Source organism: Pseudonaja textilis, chromosome 2, assembly GCF_049901715.1.
Source record: "Pseudonaja textilis isolate UNSWEBS1 chromosome 2, rPseTex1.2, whole genome shotgun sequence".
NCBI classification, from domain to species: Eukaryota; Metazoa; Chordata; class Lepidosauria; order Squamata; family Elapidae; genus Pseudonaja; species Pseudonaja textilis.
The window spans coordinates 230,949,334-230,973,393 of record NC_141991.1 but is presented as its reverse complement, the minus strand read 5'-3'; the positions used below and the strand labels follow the sequence as shown (position 1 = coordinate 230,973,393).

At 37.2% G+C, this 24,060-nt stretch overlaps 1 protein-coding gene across 10 annotated transcripts in view; it reads right to left on the bottom strand.

Annotated features, from left to right (window-relative positions):
• PDE4D (phosphodiesterase 4D) overlaps positions 1 to 24,060 on the bottom strand; it is a 697,708-nt gene that overhangs the window by 79,461 nt on the left and 594,187 nt on the right. For all 10 annotated transcript variants that reach the window (XM_087927250.1, XM_087927253.1, XM_087927251.1 and 7 more), the window contains one exon: positions 23,276 to 23,325. In XM_087927250.1, the coding sequence (XP_087783376.1) occupies positions 23,276 to 23,325 (50 nt within the window). The remainder of the gene's footprint in view (positions 1 to 23,275; positions 23,326 to 24,060) is intronic.

Sequence of the window (24,060 nt, the reverse complement as noted above, 5' to 3'; positions counted from 1 at the left end):
GTCAGGTAGAGTATTCCAGACATTGACTACTCTGTTGCTGAAGTCATATTTCCTGCAATCAAGTTTGGTGCAGTTTATCTTTAGTTTGTATCTATTTTGTGCTCTTGTATTGTTTTGGTTGAAGCTGAAGTAGTCACTGATAGTGACTGCAATATATAATTTTATATACTATACTTAGATCGAACCGAGGGCAGCGTAGTTCTAGGTTGTCTAGGTCTAAAATTTCAAGACTGGTGGCATAAGGTATTCTGCTACGAGTAGAGGAGTGGAGGATTCTTCTCGTAAAATATTTCTGGACTTTCTCAATTGTATTAATATCAGATATGTAATGCGGGTTCCAGAATGATGAGCTGTATTCAAATATTGGTCTAGCAAATGTTTTATATGCTCTAGTTAGTAGAGTGATATTACTGGAGAAAAAGCTACGCAGGATTAAGTTAACAACTCTTAATGCCTTTTTGAGTTAAGTTTTTGTCATCAACAAAATTAAGTTTTTTTCATCAACAAGGTCTTGACTATTCAGTTTGTATTTTATTTTTTGATTTTTTTTGCCAATATGTAAGATAGAGCATTTATTTGTTGAGATTTGAAGTTGCCATTTCTTTGACCATTCTGACACATGGTTGAGGTCTTTTTGAAGGGTAGCAGTATTGTCTGTGGTGTTGAATAGCTTTACATCATCAGCGAAGAGAATGCAGTTGCTCTTAATATGATCACAGAGGTCATTTATGTAGAGTATGAAGAGAGTTGGTCCTAGAACACTGCCTTGGGGGACACCACTGTTGACAGGTACAGGATTTGATAGGACACTCCCAATTTTGACCATTTGTTGCCTGTTTGACAGGAATGCTTCCATCCAGTTATGCAGTTATCCAGAGATACCATAAGACCTTAGTTTTAGGAGTAGTTTGTCATGTACCACTGAATCAAAGCTTTACAGATGTCTATGTAAATTGCGTCAATTGTTTTGCCCTGATCAAGTTGTGTAGTCCATATGTTTTTACAGTGCAAGAGTTGCAGGTTACAGGACAGTTTCCTTCGGAAACCAAACTGTTTGTTAGAGAGTAGGTTGTTTGTCTCTAAGTGGAGGATAATGGATTGGTTAATAATTGATTCCATGACTTTACAGGTGATGCAGCATAAAGAGATTGGTCTGTAATTTTCAACTAGGCTGGGGTCTCCCTTTTTGAAGATGGGGATGACCGTGGCTTGTGACCATAGTTTTGGCAAGGAGCTGGTCCTGAAAGATTTTTCAAAGATTATGCTTAGAGGTTCAGCTATGGCAGTGGATAGCTTTTTTAAGAAGTAGGCACAAACTCCGTCTGGTCCAATAGATAAAGATGGTTTTAGATTGCATAGTGCTTTTTCAACATTGTTTTCTGTAAAATCGATATGTATTAGAACATTGTAGTTGTCTGTGGTTCGACTAGAAAATACTGGGCATGATCCATTGCTGTTTACAAAAACTGAGCCAAAGAATGTGTTAAAGGGGTTGGCTTTAATGGTGTTATCATTGCAGTCTTTACCATTTGGTTCTTTTAGGGGTGGGATGGACCTTGAGTCTTTTAGTTTGTTGTTTCCAAAATTGTAGAAAACGCAGGTGGAATTGGCGCATAGAAGGTTTTCCTCTTGTTTAGTGTGATAATTGGTACATTCAGTCTTTATCTGGTGACATAAATTTTTGTATCGGCTTTTAAAGTTGGCAACGTGACCAGATTTGTTTTTCTGCCAAAGGGATTTCTTTTGGGATTGGAGCTTCCTTATTGTTATGGGTAATTTGTTTTTTTCTGGTTATTTGAGATTATTACAGAGTAATGGAAAAATTCTTATCTGATATGCCAAATGTCTCAAATTTAGTCCCAGACAGTTAACAAGTCTAATTAACAAGTCTCAGTCTAGTTAACCAGCTCAGCCAGCACGTAGTAGTAAAATCTTTGCATTCAGCCCCGGATAAACTGCTACCTGTCAGAGCAGGTAGATTCTAGACTCGGAGGATCAAGGAAAAACTAACTTTGCACTTTCTTCTATGGAGACATCGCTCTCATTTTAGCCAATTTGTTGCACCAAAGATATGTTGTGCCAAACTGGCGCACAAGGTTATAAGTACTGAGAAATAACTGATTTTACATGCTTTTATATAAAAGATTTCACATGCCTTTATATAAAAACCCTTTTCTATAAAAACATCAGAAATGGTTAACGCTACCGCTGTAAATGTAATCAATTGGAGAGATAACGTCTTGGAGTGATTGATATCATGGATACTTTATGGATGCCTGACAAATGTAAGGTATTTGTCTTGATTAGAATAAAATATTTCTATTCTAATCAAGACATTAAACCCACATTTTGATAATTATCTAGTATGTTAAGTGGCCATATTAACAGTTATGCATCTTATAATATTTGTCACATCCTTCCTAGCATCCATTCCAATCATGTCTCATTTACAGTTAATGGTCTAGAAGGACAATCAGAGTGTATAAATGCTTGTGTTTAAGACACATCATATAATACTAGGCATCTTTATTGGATGAGGTACATGCTGAACAATCCAAACTTCAATTATATTTGTAATTAAGCTTGAATCAGGAAATGATGCCCTATTTCAACTTATACAGTGGATTTTGATCACAACATAGGTTTATATACATACATACATTTGAAGTAGGAATGGAATAATGGAACCAAAACACACATACATGTCAAATATAGAATACATTGTGCATTTTTTTTTTAAAGTAAAGGTGGATATGGGCCATGGTGGTGTGGTGGTTAGAGTGCAGTACTGCAGGCTACTTCTACTGACTGCTGGCTGACTGTAATTTGGCAGTTCAAATCCCATCGGGCTCAAGGTTGACTAAGCCTTCCATCTTTCCGAGGTAAAATGAGGACCCAAAATTGTTGGGGGCGGTATGCTGTCTCTATAATCCACTTAGATAGGGCTGTAAAAGCACTGTAAGTGCTGTTGCTATTGCTCTATAAAATGGCTATTTTGGACTGCAACTTTCTATTCGATTGCTTGGAATAAGCCCTTTCGGATTCCACAGGACTTATTTCTGAACACTGTAATCATAATTGAGACTGAAAACCAATGAACAATCTCACTCAATGTGGAAGGCTTCTGGTAACAGATTACAGATAATCAAAGTTGGAAGGGACCTTGTAGGTCATCTAGTCCAACCCCCTGCCCAAACAGGAGACCCTACATCATTTCTGACAGATGGGAGTCCAATCTCTTCTTGAAAGTCTCAAGTGATGGCACTCCCACAAAGTAATAGTAGATCAGTTCTTTTACATCCTATATTGGTTTTATTTCATAATTAAGTATAATACATAGGGAGATATTTTCAAAATAAATTTCCCTCTCTCTTCACTCCCTCACCCCCAGCAAATGTCTGCAATGCAAGCAGAACTGAAGTTCAAAGTAACCATTTCCTCCTCTACCAAACATGTGCAAACCTGACAAGAGAACAGCTTAGAAAAGAAAATGTTTGGTTTTGCCTCTTTCCCAGCAAGCAGGTCATGTAAAACGACCAACAACTCTCCTCTTGTTAAGGCATCAAAAAAGCATGTTTGCAAGCTACCACACGAAAGTGAATTCAATATATTAGAATAGATTAAACTCATTGTAAACGGCACGACAGAAGGAATTCTGCTTAAAGCAGATAGTGTGATATTCAGTGTCCGGAAAGAGAGAAAGAGACAGATGGCAGCAAAGCGAGAGAAACCATGAGGAAGGTATGAGGTCAGAATGAAAAGGCTGAAAAATCCAACTAAACAGGAAGTGACCCAGACATAGGAAGGCAGGAGTCCAGATGGGACAGCCTAGGCAGATCTGAATCAAAAACAACCTGAACTGAGTAGCAAGCTACATTTCTGTCACAGAATAGAAAGCCATATCTACCTGTACATTTCCCCAAATTTTTGGAAAATATGTATTTTACCTGTAGTATACCTCATACTTCCCCTCTTGTTCCGGTGAGTATATTGTTCCCTACCATATTCTTACAAGAAAGACTCTAAGTAGGTTTCTACAAGGATGGGAAAGCAACTGGTCTCCATGGTCAGGCCTCATCAAAGAGGTGGTATTCAGCAGGTTCTGACCAGTTCTGGAGAACCGGTAGCAGAAATTTTGAGTAGTTTGGAGAACCAGCAAATACTACCTCTGACTGTCCCCACCCTTATCTATTCTCTGACTCCTGAGTCCCAGCTGATCGGCTGGGTCTTCTTCTGTTGCTCTGCACAGGAGAATTAGTGGGGTGGGGAGGGAATGGGATTTTGCAGTAACCTCCCCCCCAGGAGTGGGGAGGGAATAGAGATTTTACAGTATCCTTCCCCTGCCACGCCCACCAAGCCAAACTCACCAAGCCTCACCACGCCCAAGCCATACACACAGAACTGGTAGTAAAAATGTTTGAATCCCACCACTCTCATCATATTATATAATCCTAGTGTTAAAAATTCTGAATTTGGAGAATGATTAGTGAAACTGGAAAAAATAATTTCCCTCTTAAATATAGTTACATGTGTTTAACAGGTACACACCCATGACTTACAACCACAACTGAGTCCAAAATTTATGTTGCTAAGTGAGACAGTTGTCGTTTTGCCCCACTTTTTGTCATTTCTAGCCACAGTTGTTAAGTGAATGGCTGCAGTTGCTAAGTTAATAACCCGGTTATTAGGTGAATCTGGCTTCCCCATTGACTTTGCTTGTCAGAAGGTGGCAAAAGGTGATCCACATGACCTTGGGACACTGCAACGGTCATAAATATGAACCAGTTGCCAAGAATCTGAATTTTGATCATGGGATGCTGCAATAGTTGTAAGTGTGAAAAACAGTCTTAAGTCACCTTTTAATTCCATTGTAACTTTGAACAGTCACTAAATGAATCGTTGTAGGTCGAGGACTATAGGATGGAAGAGAAAGAAAGAAGAGAGGAGCAAAGAGACAATCTCTAGAAGTAAACAATGGGTTTGATAACTAGTCAAGTGACATTTGATTTAGGCCTCTGTATGTCTGTGTTCATAACATAAATTTAAATTACAACGTGAACAATGTTACTGTTGCACATTTAATCCATACTTTCTATGCATAAATCCCACCTTTTTTTTCAAAATAAACCAAGGTGATCTGCATGGATCCCCCTGCTACTGATGCTCATGGCAACCTTGCAAATGACATGAAGTTTTGAGATTCTAGCCAAGTTACCACAATAATTAGTTGCACCAACACTTCTTTGTCCTCCTATGTTCCTCACAACAACAACCTTGTGAGATGGATTGGACTGAGAGTGTGTCTGACCCAAAGTAACCCAGTTGGTTTTCATGTCTAAGGTGGAATGAGCACTCAAGAGTTTCCTGGTTTCTTGCCTACTAGTGCATTAAGCACTAGACCAAAAGTTAAAATCTGTTCTGTTTTTGATATCCTGTGAATTAGAATACAGATTACATAACAGAGAAACCCAAATTCTGGGTATGATACAAATCTGTATATTAAAATGTAGTCCAGGAATGATTTCCAGCTTGAACTGAATTCTGTATCAGATTTGTTTTTAAGATATACAGTTATTCCAAATATAAAAACACACTCCTACTACTGTTAGTTTTAAATTCAATGTACGATTTACACCCAGAGGATTTAATAACTAGATCAAGAGTGTTTTGCAAATGTAGTGCATTAATTTTGTGGTTGGATGGGCATTTGAATCTAGCTGACAACTTTGGCTAATACCACATCAATTTTCACACTAGAAAACTAGAATCTGAAATTTATAACATATAGAAACACCACATATTAATTACCCATTGGTATGCAAACAACCTTCCTCAAACAGGAGAGCCAGAGGAGCATAAAAGGGACTGTTAATTCCCTTTCTTCACATATTAAAAAGTCATGATTCTAGTCTGCTGTTGCTATTCTTTGAGTTAGTTTAATCTCAGCAGTGTTGACCTTGAAATATCTTTGGCCATGATACTTAAAAACTTAAGTTTTCTTGACTGTACGCCCCTACACCATATTATGAAGATCATTATTGAGCTCTGGTTGAAATAGTTGAGCGTGGTTACAAGACAGTTTTGTGATATTCTCTTTTGAACAAATAACTCACTTAAAGCTATTGTATCCAGATTGCAAACAGTCCAACCTGCTGCTACCAGATAGTAGTCATCAAAATTTTTGCAGTCCAGATTTAGTCATAAAATCCATGGTTCACTGATATCCCATTTAAACGATCTTCTTTTACAATTTTGTTCTGCCACATCCTCTGTAGCATGCTTACGTATCATGGGCACCAGCCTCTCTCAGTCTGGCGTCCTGTCCTGAATTTTTCACCCACCAGTCCTTTAATTTCCAATCAGCATATAGATACAGATTAACAGAGTTGGAAGGGGCCTTGTAGGTCATCTAGTCCAAACTCCCCCCGCCCAAGCAGACCCTACACCTTTTTGACAGATGGCAGTCCTGTCACTTCTTGAAAGCTTCCAGTGATGAAGCTCCCACAACTTCTGAAGGCAAGCATGATTCTTTGACGTTTGGGTTTATTTACTATCACACTTCAAATTTATAGTACACATTAATACTAAACTGTATTGGGACCAAAATTTACTATTCATAATATTGAAACAATCTATCATTTCCTGTTTGAAGTTTCATTATTAATATGTTCAGGTTTTACATTATGATCTTTGCTGGTATATGAAGCATCTTAAACAAAAGCACTGCAAACTGATTGTCTTTCTAGTAAGGATAAACTAGAATTGTCCAGCTCCATACTTTAATACTAGAACGAAAATTCTTGTTTCAACTGCTACTTTTCCAGAATATTTTCTAACACAATGTTGCATCTTTCTGTGCTTAGTTTGGGTGCAAGCATACATACATAAACAAGCATAGGTCAGTTAGGACTTGTCTTCCAGATGTTGGTAAGTTGGCTATAGCTGAACATTATGGCTGAATGTTATGGAATAGAGTAGAATAGAATACTTTATTGACCAAGTGTGACTGGACACACAAGGAATTTGTCTTGGTGTAAATACTCTCAGTATACATAAAAGAAAAGATACATTAGTCAGGAATCAAGAATCATAAGGTACGATACTTAATGATAGTCATAGGGCACGATAAGCAATCAAACATACTAGGAAACAGTCAATATAAATTGTAAGTATACAAGCGACAAAGTTACAGTCATACAGTCACAAGTGGGAGGGGATGCGTGATAAGGAGCAATGACAAGATTTAACAGTAATAGTAGTGAAGACTTTGAAAATAGTTGAACAGTGTTGAGGGAATTATTTGCTTAGCAGAGTGATGGCATTGGGGAAAAAACTGTCCTTGTGTCTAGTTGTTCTGGTGTGCAGTGCTCTATAGCATCATTTTGAGGGTAGGAGTTGAAATAGTTTATGTCCGGGATGTGAGGGGTCTGTAAATATTTTCACAGCCCTCTTTTTTAGTTGTGCAGTATACAGGTCCTCGATTGAAGGTAGGTTGGTAGTAACTGTTTTTTCTGCAGTCCTAATTACTCTCTGAAGTCTGTGTCTGTCCTGTTGGGTTGCAGAACCAAACCAGACAGTTATAGAGGTGCAGATGACAGACTCAATGATTCCTCTGTAGAACTGGATCAGCAGCTTCTTGGGCAGTTTGAGCTTTCTATTCTTTGTTATGGCTGAACAGCGAGAAGGCTAACCTGACCTTGTAAGATTAACTGTTTTTCTCTTTTTCTCTTTCTTCTTGGCAGTTTGATAGGTACATCTGTATCCTATATCATGCTTCACAGCTACAGGCTGTAGTTCCTTAGAGAATGATGCATTAACTACACATAGATTACAGTTGTCCCCTTTATTGTGATGGGTTTTTCTTGTAGGAATTTTAAACAACATACACGGTAGACTGATGTATTTTGTTCTTCTCACGACTCTGAGAAATAGGCTGAGAAAAATTGGTTGAGAAATTGTGCCTGTCCATCAAACTTTCTTCAGTGGTTTAAGATTTATCAGCACGGCTGTCTCAACCTACCTCACAGGACTGTTTTGATAATGTAAGAAAAATAATGAATCAAAAAACTGTTTAATTTTCTATTCCTTGGAAATAAATGTCATAAATTGCACACACACACACACCCCATCAGACTCCAGATTCTGGGTATTTTATATGTCAGCAACGCGACTTCTTGGAAAACACAAGCCGTTAATGCTGGGTTATAATACTCTTTTGATTAGACAGCTTCCAATACTCATGTCTGCCTTCGGAACATTTCCCGTTCAGTCACCGTCACCCTTCAAGGCCATTCAACACTGGGGTTTGTCTGGTTGCCAACTCAGTCCCGGGCCAATAACCCACACGGGTGGTATAGTTTGTGTTCCAAGAAAACAAACAGAAAAAGCTAAAGAAAGAAAGAAAAAACAAACCCTATCCCCGGTGACCATTTGGGGTTAATGATAACTTCTTTCATCCGCACACTGCAGATTTTTTTCTTTCTTTCTTTCTTCCTTTTATTTACAGGAAATGCAGCAGCAGCAGCAACTGGCGAGCTCAGAAGGAGCCGGCGCGTTCCTCCCCTCCGCCTCCCTTCCCTCCCTTCCGAGAGCAGCGGCTTTTAATTTTCAAAGCGCTGCAATTGCCTGGTGTGGTTTGAAGCGCAGGGGTGCCGCTCGCCCTGCTGATGCGTCTGCTGACGTCAATGGCATTCTTATCATGCTTCGCCCGACATCAGAAACCAACCCTCAGAGGCTACTCTTATTCGGAACGCGTCGGCTGCTGGTAATCTCCGGACTGGAGCATTAGCAGGAAAAGGATGGCGCCGGTTGTGGTAAACTCCTTAAGATTAAGCGCGTAGTAATAGGGGGAAAAACGCGAGCTATCGAAAGGGTTGCACAAGGGCTTTTGTGTTTTTTGTTTTGTTTCGTTTTTAAGCACTCCCGAAAAAGGTGATAATTAGCGATAGTGCTAATTGGGGTGCAGAATTAAAAGCGGAGAAGTTAAAAAAAAAACACAAGTAATTTGCAATAGGATGCGAATATTCCACACTATATTGTTTTTCTCAGGTTCGCAGCCTGGTTTTTCCTATCCATTAATGTACAGATTTCTGGATATATAATTTTGGAGTTTGCTGAACCTGCACAACACTTTTCCTTCTTTTATTGCTTGGAATCCGAATCTATGGACATTCTGCAACTCCCTACTCCACATTGCTAATTTCATCATTTTATACCTGGGTGCCTTCTCATATACTAGACTACCACTCATAGATTTTCTAGTCAGTTGATTAGCTTTCTCAGAGTTGTAAGCAGTTCCATTTGAAGGACACTAGATTAAGATTGGCTACTTTAATTGCTGAAGCATGGCAGGCTTCAGCAATTAATGATGCTTAGAGCCCGGATCCAGGCTATGGGACACGCCATATTTATTTATTCCTTCATTCAATGTATATGCCACCTATCTCACCTGGAGGCAAGGAATACCATCACATACAGGTCAAAGCAAGCCTAGCTATTTCAACTACCAAATAAATAAATCAAAATACACTTTAATTTTATTGGGCCAATGAAAGCTTTGCAAGATGTGCTAGTTTTTAAATTTCCAAGTACTCTCCATCAAGCAAGAAAATCAAGGGAATGGAGAAGAAGATGGGGTTAAACTATGTAGCAGCACACAGTCTTAGCTGGTCTGCAGGAACCAGACATGCAAATTAAATTCCCTCAGGTGCAAAGGTTGGGAGCTAGTTTCTTTAGCTGCATCAAGGCCTTTCTTAAAGATTGTTGTGAAGAAGAAGCAAAATATTCTTGGTCATGCATATGTGGAAGTACACTATCAAAATCCAGTACAAGATACGCAGACTTTAATATATCAGAGATAATTTAACATGTAGCGAATAAAAATGCCAAGTATTCTTTTTTTTAATCAGTATTTGGTAAATGATATCAACTACAGCCATTCTGGGTCAAAAATAAGGAAAAGTAAACCCCTAGTTTAAGACATTAAAATGCTACCACATCCAGATCAGTATAGACACATGCTTCATATTTACTCCAGCTTTCTTTTTTAAAGGATTATGGAATAGCTGCTCTAATGTGATTAAGATTAGAATCCTAAAAGCCTACCTCAGTATTTCTTTGCAGCAGTGTAAATCCAAGGCTTCATGAAAATGCCTTCCCTATAGCATTTTGGTTTGTGCATACTCAAATAACAAAACTGATTGCTGGGCACAGGGAGAACTCCAGGGCTAGAAAGTCAAAATGTTCCAGAAGAAAACAACTTTGTACTATACTAAAAAGATTGCTTTGGGCATGTCTATTCAGTCCCCCAAGAATCCAGCTTGCCTTGTGTCTAACTTTTCTTGTATCAGATATTTGGCTAGCCAAACAACGGATATCCACTCTTGCCTTCTTCTGATACCTGGTTTCAGTGCTGGTCACTATGCATTACAGTACGGTATCATTTTGGTTGTATTAACTTTTGAGTCTTCTCTCAGAACGTATGAGAGCTCTAAAAGTGCAAATCACCACTTTTCAAATCTCTTGGCATTGAGCAGAGAGTCCTGAAGATTGTTCCATTGACATTCACTTGAGTATGAATAAAGCTGCATATTCAACAAGAAGAATGGAATTGCAACCTTAATGCAATTTTTATAATATAAAAGGTTTCCTGGTGACATTTAGTTATTTTTCCCTGGTGATGTTCATGCCAGACAGTTTTGTTCAGGAAAGCCATCTCATTTCTACTCTGCTTTGCCTAACATCTGTAACTTTCTGGCAATTAATTTTAAAAGTTCACGAAGCAGGGAAAAGCAGAAGAGCTAAACACATCATAACAGTCAGTGTTTGTCCAAAAACACCACATGTTCACAACATGTTTCTCCATCTGGAAAATCTTAATGATTTTGCTGATTCATTAGTGCTGGCGACACATTTATTCCATGATGCTGGAGTAAAGAGGGCAACTTGTCCCCTTGACAAGAGTATCAGGAGCGTCAGATGTTGTCCCAAGAGGCTTGAACATTAATCTCTTTATTGTAACTAGTAATAAAAGTAAGGGTAGTGTCATTTTAACAGTGTCAATGGAGGAAGCTCTTTTCTTCATAGGAGCAAATCAAAGTATGAAATGGTCACAAGCAAAACTACACTGTCCAGGGGAGTCCCAGTATTATAGGCACTATATTGCTGGTTGTATTTATATGATAAGAGTTGACTCGGCTGCTTCCACTCAAAGATTTAGTGGCAGGAATGGGGTTTACTGTGATCCAACAGTGAATGGTTGTCTTTGATAGCATTAGCTGCTCCAAAAGTTTTAGGAAGGCTGTGTTACAGTTGCTTCACAAATCCAGACTCCTATGAAGGATGAAGACTCTATCAGTATTAGTTCCCATGTACTGACCAAGAGTGCTCTGTACAAATTATCTGATAGCAGTAGCATTTAGCAATACTACTGTTTATATACCACCCCATAGTGCTTTACAACACTCTGGTGTTTTACAATGTTTTGCATGTTGCCCTCAACAATATGGGTCTCATTTTATTCACTACAGAAGGATGGAAGGCTGAGTCAACCTTGAACCCCATCAGTATCTGTAATACTTCATTTTAACCACTGGGCCATCAGGACTGATAACCATTCCATCTGCTGCAGTCTAGATGCACTCAACTTTGGTCATGATGGATAGGAATTATGGGAGCGAAAGATCTACAGACTGAGGGACCAAAAGATTGGGGAAGGGTGACATAGAGGCTTATCATTTCTTGGAAAGCTCTGGAAAGGAAGCATGTGAATGAAAAGAAAAAAAGTATGATCAGTGGACTTACTGCTAATTGACAAATTATTCTTTATAAGAATCAGAAAATACGAATTAGACAGTGACATATTCTGGGAAGGGGCAAAAATGTTGCAATAAAGCCCCTCCTCTTTTCTACAGGAACACTCAAAAGTGGAACTATAACACTATGGCCTGCATGAACTGTTCCATTTAGCAATTCCTTTTATAAAATACAATGGCTGATGGAAGCTCTTACAAAGTAAAGATAAAATGAGATGAAACCTTGCTTATATATATAAGCCGATTCTCTATTTTTATGGTTTTTCTTCAACTACAATGACTGATGATGTGCCAGTCATTCTTTCCTAGCTCAAGTTATCCCATAAGGTAGCTATTATAGAAATCAAATTATGGAATATCCACATACATGCCAGTTTGATTTCTAATTCTGTCCAGCCTTATTAAAGTCCTAAGGATTCTAGTTATGAGTGTGTATGTGTTGTACTTTAGCATATTGTACAAACCCAGACTGCTTGGTTTTTAATCCAGCATTCTGAAGGAATGCAGATAATAGCTTGAATTACAAAAGTTAAGTGCTGTACAAGCAATCCAGACCATATTTACTAGCAGGACAACAATTTGTTGGTCCCCTTTGGACATGTTACTAAACAACAGTAGTGATATTTGAATTAACTTCTATGAACTCTTCCTCCAGCACAGCCATGAGGAACAGAAGTGTGCTGAGGCCATATAATGCTAAAGTAGGATTAAATATTACATCAGGGCTGGCTCACTCTAAAGGCTCATCTTCATGTTCCCTTAACCATGACATAATAATGCTCCAGAAATGTAAGCATTTCTTTTTAAAGCCATGCCCTGGGGCATTCAGAGTGGGTGGAGGGAGATCTTAAAAGGACAGTCACAGCCAGGGGATTAAAGCCTTGCCTCTTTTATACACATATATAACACATTTCAAAAGGGACTGGGCCTTCAATTGCTTGGTCACATCCACCATTTGGACACTACTGACCGACTACCTCCCATGGATATTCCTGGCTATGTCCTCATGATGTTGCCAGTGTCTTCTCCCTTGCCTAAAGTTGAAGCCATTTAAAGTCATTATTAGATTTTTCTACCTTTAAACTATTGCTTTCTTCTTTCATCACAATTTTGATGAAGAAATCTCTAGCAAAAATGTGGGCAGTTCCTTTGCTGTGTCAGACTCCCAGATTTCTTAGTCCATATGGCCAAGAACCATAGTGTTGAGAATTATGAAAAATTAATTTAGCACACCAGGAGAACAACAGATTGTAGGAGACTATTTGAGAATTTCCTGTTAAATATATAAAAATATATGTATTCATGCATGATTATAAACATGTATTAAGCACAACCAAAGCTTTGACAACAAACACATTTTGTTTTAAATTCCCATTTAACTCTTTATTTAAGATTTCAGAGTTTACCATCTTTGGCCAGCTCAATCATTAGGCAGAGTATGCGTTTCCCCCTGCTGAGGATATAAAGGTAGCTAGCTTCCAGCTTCCCAGTTAAATGAAGGACCTCCCCCCACCACCATTCTTCAAAACTGTCTGCCTAGTTGGCTACACAGAAGACTGAGGAATTACCAATTTGTTCTTGACTTCAGATAATAAAATGTCTTCAAGGAAATCTTGAGGACAGTGAACATCAAGAAAACAAAACAAAACAAAATTGTTATTGTACTTCTTGCTTGCAAATCTAAACCCACATAGCTTTTGGCAGAGATTCCAATTCTGGGAAGCAGAAATGAAAGTACTATTGAAGCAGCATCTGGAATCTTTTACCCATCAAAGTGAAAAGCCCTGAGTATTACAACTAGTTCCATCATCAAAAGCGCTCCCTGGTAACATGATAGATGTAGTTCAGAGCCTGGCCACTGTAACTGCCCACTCCTTGATGTCCTCAAACAACCTTCCTTCCACTGAATAGAGGAAAGAGAGAGAGTATAAGTGAGAGAGGTCTTTATTATAAATGTTACTCTTTTTTGTGAAAATTGATATTCTCCTTCTCTGAAATGATATCCTAAAAAATATTAAAATTGCTTCCCATCTTTTCCACCAATTTTTTTCCTGTTTGCTTTACATGTGTGTCAGATCTTCCCGTGTTCCATGAATAACGTTTGCTCAGGTTGGGTAACCTGATTATGTTCAACAGTTTTCAGAAGGCTCCTCCTCTCATGTATTTTGGCATACACAACAGGGGCTTTTTTTTCTCCCTGCCCTCCACCCTCTGCCTGTCATTTTTGCAATCTTTCCAATGAAAGAAGAATTTACCTAAGAGCTGCTGCTGATGGTAAAGAGCTTATAGTATGATGGGAATTTTAACAAGCCAGCCTAACCCAGCAGTCACTTGCACAATTTGACCTCTGAGGTATTTCCTGTTTCCCATACATTCAGGAACGTTTTTTTAAAAAAACTTGTAGCCCTCTAATGTTAAAAGAAGACAAAAATCCTTATTCACACAACATGAGAGGTGTTAAGTTATGGCTTCTAAAATGTATTGGGAAAACTCAGCACCCTTCATATAGATAGCAAAATCGTGACAGAAATTAATATTTACTTTCATTTAGAATATATGCATTTATCTATCAATCAGTCGATCATACCTTATTGTCTCCCAGACCCTCATCTCGAAACATTCCATGCAGAAGCATTATTTTCTTGGGAACAGGTTAATAAATACAAATCAAGCTGACTCATTTTTCATCGTTCTCATTCAACCATACAGTAGTCCCCAAGGTTTCACATGCATTTGCACGCTGATTCAAGTGACCCTGAGGGTACAGATAAAGCCCTAAGTGGCCTCAACTACTCCCAGAGAGCTAAGGATGGACCTTCAGAGTGCTAACAGCCAGATGACTGCAAATAATATAAATCCTTCCATTTCCCATCTTTCAGTCAAAACGGAAGAAGCTTCTTAAATAAGAAGTTAAAACATTTTCAAGGAAAAAAAATGCCAATAAAGCCTAGTTGCCTTTTGAAAAGCACCTTTGGGACATTTGACCATACACTCCCCAGATTGCTTTAACTTTTCTCTCCTATTGCTTGCCTTCTCCCCATGCAGTGGAGATGGCTATTGTAGTTTGATCTCTGAATGCTCCTCTGGAAAGATAGCACCAACAGTTGACTGTTTGGAAAGACAGGATAAAAAAGCCACCTGTCTTTATGACAGATGACTATTTTTTTAATGTGAAGGCACTGCTTCACTATTCAATTCATATTTTGGAATAGGAATTAATTGGAGTGGACTACAAGATCCAGTCCAGAAGACGATGTAGACACAGGATGTGGTTATATCTCTCAAGATGCCAAAAATCCTCATATGTTTATTTGTGTGTATGTTATATATTTCCTGCTGCATTTCACTCATAAATCTTCACAAGCAGTTTTCAAAGCAGTTTTCATTTCTTCAAGATTAAAATTATATGGGAAAGGGCAGTGGAATAATGAACAAACACAACTTTCTGTACTAACATTTGAACTTAACTCTTTCCATATTAGCATTTCATACGAACTGTTCATGGCAACAATTCTATTATACTTTCTTTAATTTTATGTTCTAAAGTTATTACAATGGACAGAAGTTTATCATCTGGGATTCCATTAACTCTGGGAAAGCCATCTTCTGCTCTTTGCTGTCCTCTGTTGTATTTTCATGGGTATGACTTTCCCACTTATATAATTATTAGAAGAGGGCTCGGAGTTGAAGAAAAATCTACTTTCAACCAACTACTATAATCAATTTCTTCTGCAGCAGCTATAAATATAGTTAATATGGAACATCAGTGGTGCTGTAAGTATGCAGGTAGTCATTTTATAGGTAATATTTACTGGCACAATAATTAATTTCATGAATTAATATGTTTGTTTGTACATAATTCATATTACAAAACAGGCCTGATCAATGTTTATAGGCTGGGAATAGATATTGCTATTGTTTTAGTTATTTTGTTCTCAGCTTTCCTGCTTTGATTATCTCTGGATTTAAGGGCAATTTAAGATTTAAGACTAAGCTCCAAAAATGGAATTTGTACTTGGACCACACATTTTTCTATGCCTTAATATACTTTATTTGCTTTTAATTTATCATGATGAACAAGGAAGAGTTAAGCAGGGATGACAGTAAGCAAATGCAAATAGTATTAAACTGTCTTGATAAATAGTAACATTTATATTGACTTAAGTCAGTCAGGACAGGGCAAAAGATAGATGTGAATCTTTTTGGTGGATTTCTGGGCAATTTGCACTAATTAGCAACTGTTGTGAATGGATAATAATAGTAAAAGGACTTTCCATCAAACATACATACATATGCATTTTAATGAAATGTGGAAAGTAGAGCTAGCCAAGGATAGATCTTGTGTGCAAAATTCTTTAGTTTGGCTTATTTGATTTTAAGTCCATGTATTTTTGTAGGAAAGTTAGTAATGAATTTGGTGAAACACAAATGAATTCCTGCAAACTGAAGGAATGTTTCCGTTTTAAAAATGGCTAGTTATGTACTGGTTTTCAAGATTTTGGCATAATCTCAAAAAGGTTGGATTTTTATTAGAAAACAACAAAAGCAGAGAGAGAAGAGAGATAGGAAAAGAACATTTATATTTTTTTACCCCAACCTTTCTCACTTTTATTATTTGAAGCACATTTTCAATCTCTAGGGCTTCTGATCATGATTAGTCAAACAGCTATCTTAACTAGAAGATGTTGTAAATGTTCCAAAATGAAAAGCACTGCTCAATTTCAAATTATGTAAGGAGAAGGGGGTGAGCAGGAGAGAGAGTCCTTGGCTTTGGAAGAAGTATGACTACATATTAAATTCTGGAAACAGTGATTAGTGGCATATAATTTTGGTTCCATCCGTAATTCTACAAATAGGTGTTTCAATTCCATTGGCATCATAAAAGCCTAAGAATACTGGTTTAGGGTAATGGGAGTAGTGCTATAGAAGTCACTGGGTTGGGGTAGAAAATTGGGTGGAACATGGAATAATTTTTTAGTATGAAAAAAAAAATGGAAAGCAATTGGAAAACAAAATATTGTAACGAGTGCCATTCGGTTGTAGGTTAAGATTAGAAAATTGGTAGCTGAATAGCAGGCTTGGAATATAAAAAAAATCTCTTGAATATCCCAGTTCGATTAAGAAAGATAAATATTTGTCTGAAATGCTGGAGAATAACTACTAGTCAATGCAAAAAATTTTTAATCTAGATGAATTAACCATCTACTCAAATTCCTTTATCAGAAGTATTTTTCTAGAGGTGAATAGTGTGTGGAAATATAACTTTCATCTGGAGCTCTACAATACACATGGCATCATTCTGGATTACTGAGATGGACAGATGCAGAAAATCTTACCTGACAAGTAATTTCTCTTCTATATTGGTAAAACAAGCCAATGGATGACTTTCCTCTTGCATTTTCTGTCATAGATTGGAAAGTCTTTGGCAGACTAGAATGCAGTATTAACAATATATTGTACCCAATTCTGTTAGGCTTTAAATTAAAAGTATAATGTTATCAAGGGCCAATTATGAAGTTTTTGAATAAGAATATAAACACACCTATGGACTGGATAGGAGCAAACTGCTCTGATGTTTTTTTTATTCCATAAGGTTTGCTTCCAGGTAAATGTGTACAAGATTGCAGCTTTAGTGAAATCTTAAGCCTTCAAATGCTTTCTTTAGTGCAAAAATGGCCAGAATCCAGCTAAGATTAGATATTTAAAAAGCTCATTGCTTTGAAGAAATGACTCCTGTTGAAAGACTATTTAATCGCCCATTGAGAGTCAATGAGGCTTAAAAGTGCTTAACTTTGGTTGGACTGTATCCAATGTTTTACATATACCGAAGGCCTAATTTAATAAGTGTGCTTCAGTGCACCTAAACTATGACTCATTCAAAGGGAAAACACCTTTTGGGCTGGAGAGCACTGTAGAAAAATTGGTAAAATTTAAAAAAAAACATGCACAATATAAACAAGCTGGGCACAGGATGGTAGAAAGATGTCTTTCATGCTATGCAATTAATATCAGCTTAAAAACTAGAATGTGGGAAAAGGAAGACAGGGCAAGAGCAGGACAGTAAGTTTGGAATAGCAATTATACATGCTACAATACATGTCTAAGAACTTATTTGTCCATTAAGAACATGTTCATAAAGAATCTATTCATTTACCAATAGAATTATTTATATGTCTCTACCAACATATATATTTTACAGCAGACTAAAGAAATATGCATTTTGGCCGGATACTGTATTTTTATCATGTAAAGTTGCATATATATTAAATATTAAGTGTGTTTAAATATAAAGAAGAATTAGCTTTAATTGGCCATCTCACTCAACATTCAAGCCTCTTATCAGCAGGTATGGCTGGTGGTCCCATGGAAATTTTTTTAAACATATCATAGAACAATGTTTTTGACAGTAATATTTGTAGATCCTAGCAATGTTCTAAAAGTTTGTAAACGATGATTTCATTATTCTGAAATAATGATTCTTAAATAATTTTCTTAAATATTTCCATAGAATGGAAAAACTTCCTGCTATTGGGAGGTACTTGAAAATTTACAACTTTAAGATGCCAATTTAAGAACAAAACTTATACTATAATTATTGTGAATTATGTGGCTTTGTTTTGTTTGTGTAACATAATTCAATTTTTACATCAATGACAAAACATCCCTATCTTTGGGTGATATAGCAAATACAGCAGAAGGTATTGATGGGCCTGTTTTCCACATAATACGTGACAACAATGTGAGGCAGTTGTACCATGGATAGGCTTAACATACACCTCTTATATTAATTCTCTCACTCTCTCATTCTCTCTCTCTCTCTTCCTTTCACACACAGAGAATTCTAATTACAGATCTTCCTGAAGTTTTGAGATGAAGCAGTTCTTTTCTAATAGCCTTTTCAAAAATATGAGGAACGTTGAGTTTACATGCAACATTGAGAAAAAATTGTAGCATTGAAAACCTCAACATTTTATACAGAAGCTTTGCACATCTTGAACTATGGACTGAGGCCATGACTTGGGCTATCAAGTCTACTATGAATGCCTCAACTGTTTGGAACCTGAGATCGCTAATACTTGCACTAAGCATTAAGTACATGGCAAACTGAAACTCATTCCTTTAAAAAAAAAATATCCCAAAGCTATCAAAGAAGGTTCTCTGTTCCGCAAGACCACTAAGTGTGAAACTTTTTACCACGAACACAAGTTGAATTGTCAGCACTTCAACACCTTTGGCAACACTATGAGAAAGGAATCTGGAGCCAAATTTCAAACCAGCTAAGGTGGTCTGGAAAATTATTATTGTCTTGGCTTGTCTTTATAAACCTTGTATTGCCACATTACCAGGGGTTTATATACCCTGCCCGGAAACTCTGTGCTGGTGCTGTAAAATCTGCTGTTATGGTAACGATTGTAACATCAAATATAATGTTATGATTAGAGGTAGGGAAACGAAATTGTACCTTTGGTACCTCTTAAATGTTTGGGTCAGCTTTATGTTTGTTCAGCTAGCTGGATCTCGACCGATCCATGGAAAAAAGCAAACCCTATCGTTTGGAGTTTAAATCTCAGATCTGAGAAAGTTGTCAGAAAATTTCTTACAAGAAGAGAAATATTAGGTTCAGACTCCCACATGCTGCTTCCAGAGGAAATTCCATGCTTACGCTCATCCAGTGTTTTGCTTCAACTTTCTTTTCAATCTTCAGCTTTATTAATATTTTCCTGAGTGTAAGCCAAAGTAAATATCATGTGACTTACTTCTGAGTAGGATTTCACAGGATTATACTGTACTGTTAAACAGCTTTTAAATTAGCAACCCTTTTCTAATCATTATGGTTATTATGAAACATACATTCATAGTGTTGAAGCCTACTGTAGGCTACTGTTGCAAAAATGCTGGATTAATACAAGGAGTAAATTTTAAGATGGTATTTAGTTTTAAGGAATAATAATGAACCTCAGAACCAGTGGGATCCTGACATCTTAGTAATTGCTATTAGAGAAAGAAAAGTATTGGTATTTCTTATACCCTGGGTGAGCTTTTAAACAATGTGGAGTTTTTTTTTTAAAAAAACAAACAAACTCAAAGCTACCTTTTTATTACACTGGCCTCTGAGGATCATAAGCGGTATGCCTGATAATTAGAGACTGTTACTGGAAGAATGGGATCAAAACATCCCAGCTCTTTTTAGAATCTTAAATAATTAAATCTTCAAAATAGGTGTGTTATGGTTAATCAATCTATTTTCAAACTTAAAACGACTCAAAGCAGTAAAAGCGCAGTGCTGATAATTAGCTATACAATCTGGGGATGCTCTGGAAAACATAAGTGGGGACTGGAGACATATAACTAATGGTTTCGGAGTTGCCCTAGCATAAGATTAGTTGACTTTAAATACATTATCTGCATTTAATGTGCAGAAATAAATTGCAAGAGCTGAATAAGCACAAAATTAATCTTTTTTTAATGTTAAAATTATTCTGGCTTCCTCACAATTACCCAAAATCTTTTCTCCCTTGATAAAAAATTAAATATTGGCAATCTATAAACATATTCTTGTGAAGAATGCTGCATTGTCATAAGACTAGACTCTCTCCTCATTCCAGCATAAAATCAATATTCTCATTTCTGAATTACAGAATGGATTTCTACTAACCTGAAGGCTTACAACACCACATGTCTTGTCATCAATTATTTCCATATATATTTTGAGATATATTTACTACATAATAATCTTTCACTTTCTGATTTTGCTCACGTAAGGTATTTTAATGGGACTTTTTGGTTATAATGCTGTTCTGTCAGAATTGAAATACTCCTCAACTTTCAGATAGCTGTGCAGATTAACTCAAACTGTTGGATATTAATTGTGAGGAGTGCTGATAGGAATACGTATTCAACACACTCTGGATAAATAATTACAGTATTATGAGAAGACGGAAGGAAATGGCAAAAGAAAAAGCAGTTAATTGTTAGAAAGGAAGAGCATCCCTATTAATAAAAGAAACCAAGTGATGTAAAATTAAGAGCAGAAAAGTAAGGAAATAAATAGTATCATTGTTCTCAAAACAGGATCAATAGATAGATCAGGATAGATAGGATCAATAGCAGGCTTAAACTTACAAGTGGCTACATCAAGTCCACAAAACCTTAACACCTGCATACATGAATATCTCGTATTTTAGTAGTTGCATTTTACTCTATAAATGTTTATCTGTAATGAAACTTCATCTTCATTAGCATGTCCTCAAGTCATATTGCACATGCTTATCATGTAATATAAAGCAGTGAGTACAGAAAAGTACCGTTTCAAGTAAGTCACATCCATACATCTGAGGTTTTGATTGGGATAAGTACTAAGTCATCTTTAACACTGATTTTGCATCAACTTCATTATAGCTATACATTTTCTAATGGTGTGGGCTCCAAGAATTAGCAATTACAAGATGGCTTTAAAAAAAGTAAATTGCAGGCTCAGGGACTCAATCTTGAACAGGGAAACAGCTAACATTTCTCTATACATATGTTTTCCTTCCTTTTCTCCCAACTTGTATCTGCATTTTCTTTTTCTTTAAATTCAAGTTATTCATTTAAGTGCCCAGTTTTGCTCTTAGATCAATAAAAATGTAATGTGCCACCAAGTAAAAGGAAGAACAAAAACTTACAGTCAACCCATTCTATCTGCATTATATTTCACAGAAGTGAAAATGAGCTTACTTTGCTTTTTGTAGTAGCAATGGTGTTTAATGCTTAGCTTTAAATCAGTGCTAACTTTCCCATGATATGATTTAACAGTCCCTTCTGGGAAGAGAAAATAAGTATGACACACACATGAAACTTCCCAGTATAGCCCTCTCTGTTCATTTCACCTAAAATTCTATGCATGTAAAGACTGGTTTTCCTCTTTCCTAAGAGAATGGGAAAGTCCCCTGGAGCAGCAAGCCTGGGCATACATTAACAGACGAATTACTGTGCTTTATTTACATCCCACCTGTATTCCCCAAAGGAACTCAGGGCGATATATGTAGGCGTTCTCTGGAAGCATGCAATACAGGTAGCAGATTTGCTCAGATACAATAGGATGACAGCTTTATATGCAGGCTGCAGCATGGCTAAAATAACATGTTTCCCCAACAATATTTGTATGCATTCAGAAACATAGCAAGTTACTGCATATATGCCCTTCAAACCATGGGGACTGATTGCAATATTCCTCATTCCTTCCATCAGGAAAATGGTTACCAATAAATTTGATGTTCCTGCCAAAAATGATTGCAACCACTACTACATGCTGAAAGCTTAACCTGCATCCAACAGTACACTTCGTTATGTTTAGAACCTCTTTGTTGTATGTTATCCAACTCTGGCTAAAATACTCTAGTTCCATATTCAGGTTTCCCATTCTGGTATCACTGGATTCCCCAGCAACTTTTAATAAGGAACAGCAATTCATTTAAAAATACACAAAATATTTTTATCCAGCACCATTGTACAATGCTAAAAAAAAAAATCGAAATGGTGGGAAAAAACCAGGGGTGGGATTCTATCGGTTCTGTCCAACTCTGTAGAACCGGTAGCTCTGAAGAGCAGCAGACATGGAACCGGTTCTATGTCTGCTGATGTTTTTGCCCACCCACCCACCCAGTTTCTTACCTGATCTTTATTTCCTGCTTTTTTAACCTCAGCTGCCATGCCTTGCATGGCAGCTGAGGTTGAAAAAGCAGGAAAAAAATGCACTGCTCAGCTGTCCAGGCAGCAAGCTGACAAAGATTTACATGCTTGCGCAGCGTGCAGGGAAGCAAATCGTAAATCACCGAACTGGTAGTTAAACCGGTTGGATCCCACCCCTGGAAAAAACACTTTTAAATTTGAGTGCATAAGTCAATAGCCGAGAAGTGAAAGTCATTCCTGACCCAATGGGCCCCAGGAAGTACAAATATGCTGAGTGTTGGACAGGCTGGCCTTCATTTACAATAAGGATATTAAAGATTGATCCATGTTCTGAATTTTTTCAACCATTATCACTGATTTTTTTTTAAAAAAATATTGCTTTCTTTTTATTCAAACAGGAAGAAACAGATATTTTCATGTCTGTATCAAATCCATATTAAATGTATTATGAAGGAAATCCCCCGTTGCTCCTTTTTTTCAACTACAGAGAGCTGGAGAGATGTGTAGAGGGAAAACAATAGTAAGGGCAACTTCCTCATAGCAATAAAGCTCATGAAAACTACACAAAGTAGCTTGAATGAACAAAAAACAAAAACTTGGGAAACTGGAAGATAGATTTCAGATCAAGCAGAAATTCTATTTATATACTTATATGAGCTATAAAGACTGTTATGGACTTTTAAAGGACTTTATAAAGTATACATCAGGAACAGATTATGCAAAGTGTGATATATTCACAAGATAGTAACATCACCTTATTAAATTAGTGTGACTGTTTTAAGATATCTTACCTGTTATGGTTGCTTTGTTGATAGATGGTTGGTTACACATTGGTGACCGTCTGGGGAAGAAGGGAGAGAGAGAGTCAAAAAAATAAAAGTCATAAGCATGAAATCATGTATTTATTATTAGATGATCTTGGGACAGACTGAGATATTTCTTTTTAATAATTAAAAACACAGAAAGAATTAATAATATAAAGGCCATACTTAATGCAACATAGAAAATACATGGCTTGATGCAGGGGTGGGATTCAATTTTTTAACAACCGGTTCTGTGGGCATGGCTTAGTTGGTGGGCGTGGCTTGGTGGTCATGTGACTGAGTGGACATGGCTTGGTGGTCATGTTATTGGCTGGGCTTGGCCAACTCAGTATCACTCACATCGAGGCACGCATCTCCTCGCCTGGCTTCTCATGACTGTGGGGATGCTGCAACAGTCGTAAGTGTGAAAAACGGTCATAAGTCACTTTTTTTCAATGGTCACTCCACACAAGCATAGTACCAGCAAAGGAGGGGAAAAAAAACTCCAGAGAAGTTCCAGAGACAGGAAGTCTAGTCCTGCCAAGAATGTAATAAGGGTTAATGGAGAGGCAGTTTCTGTAAGCAACACCAGAATGTTTCCTTCCTGCTTTCCTTACAGGATTAGGCCAGTAATTTCTTCTAACAACCAGTTCTCCGAATTGCTTAGAATGTTAACAACCGGTTCTAGAGAAAAGGTGCAAACTGGTAGAATCCCACCCCTGGTTTTAGATTATACAAGTCGTCTCTCCCCTCACCCCCCGGCGTCTGGGAAT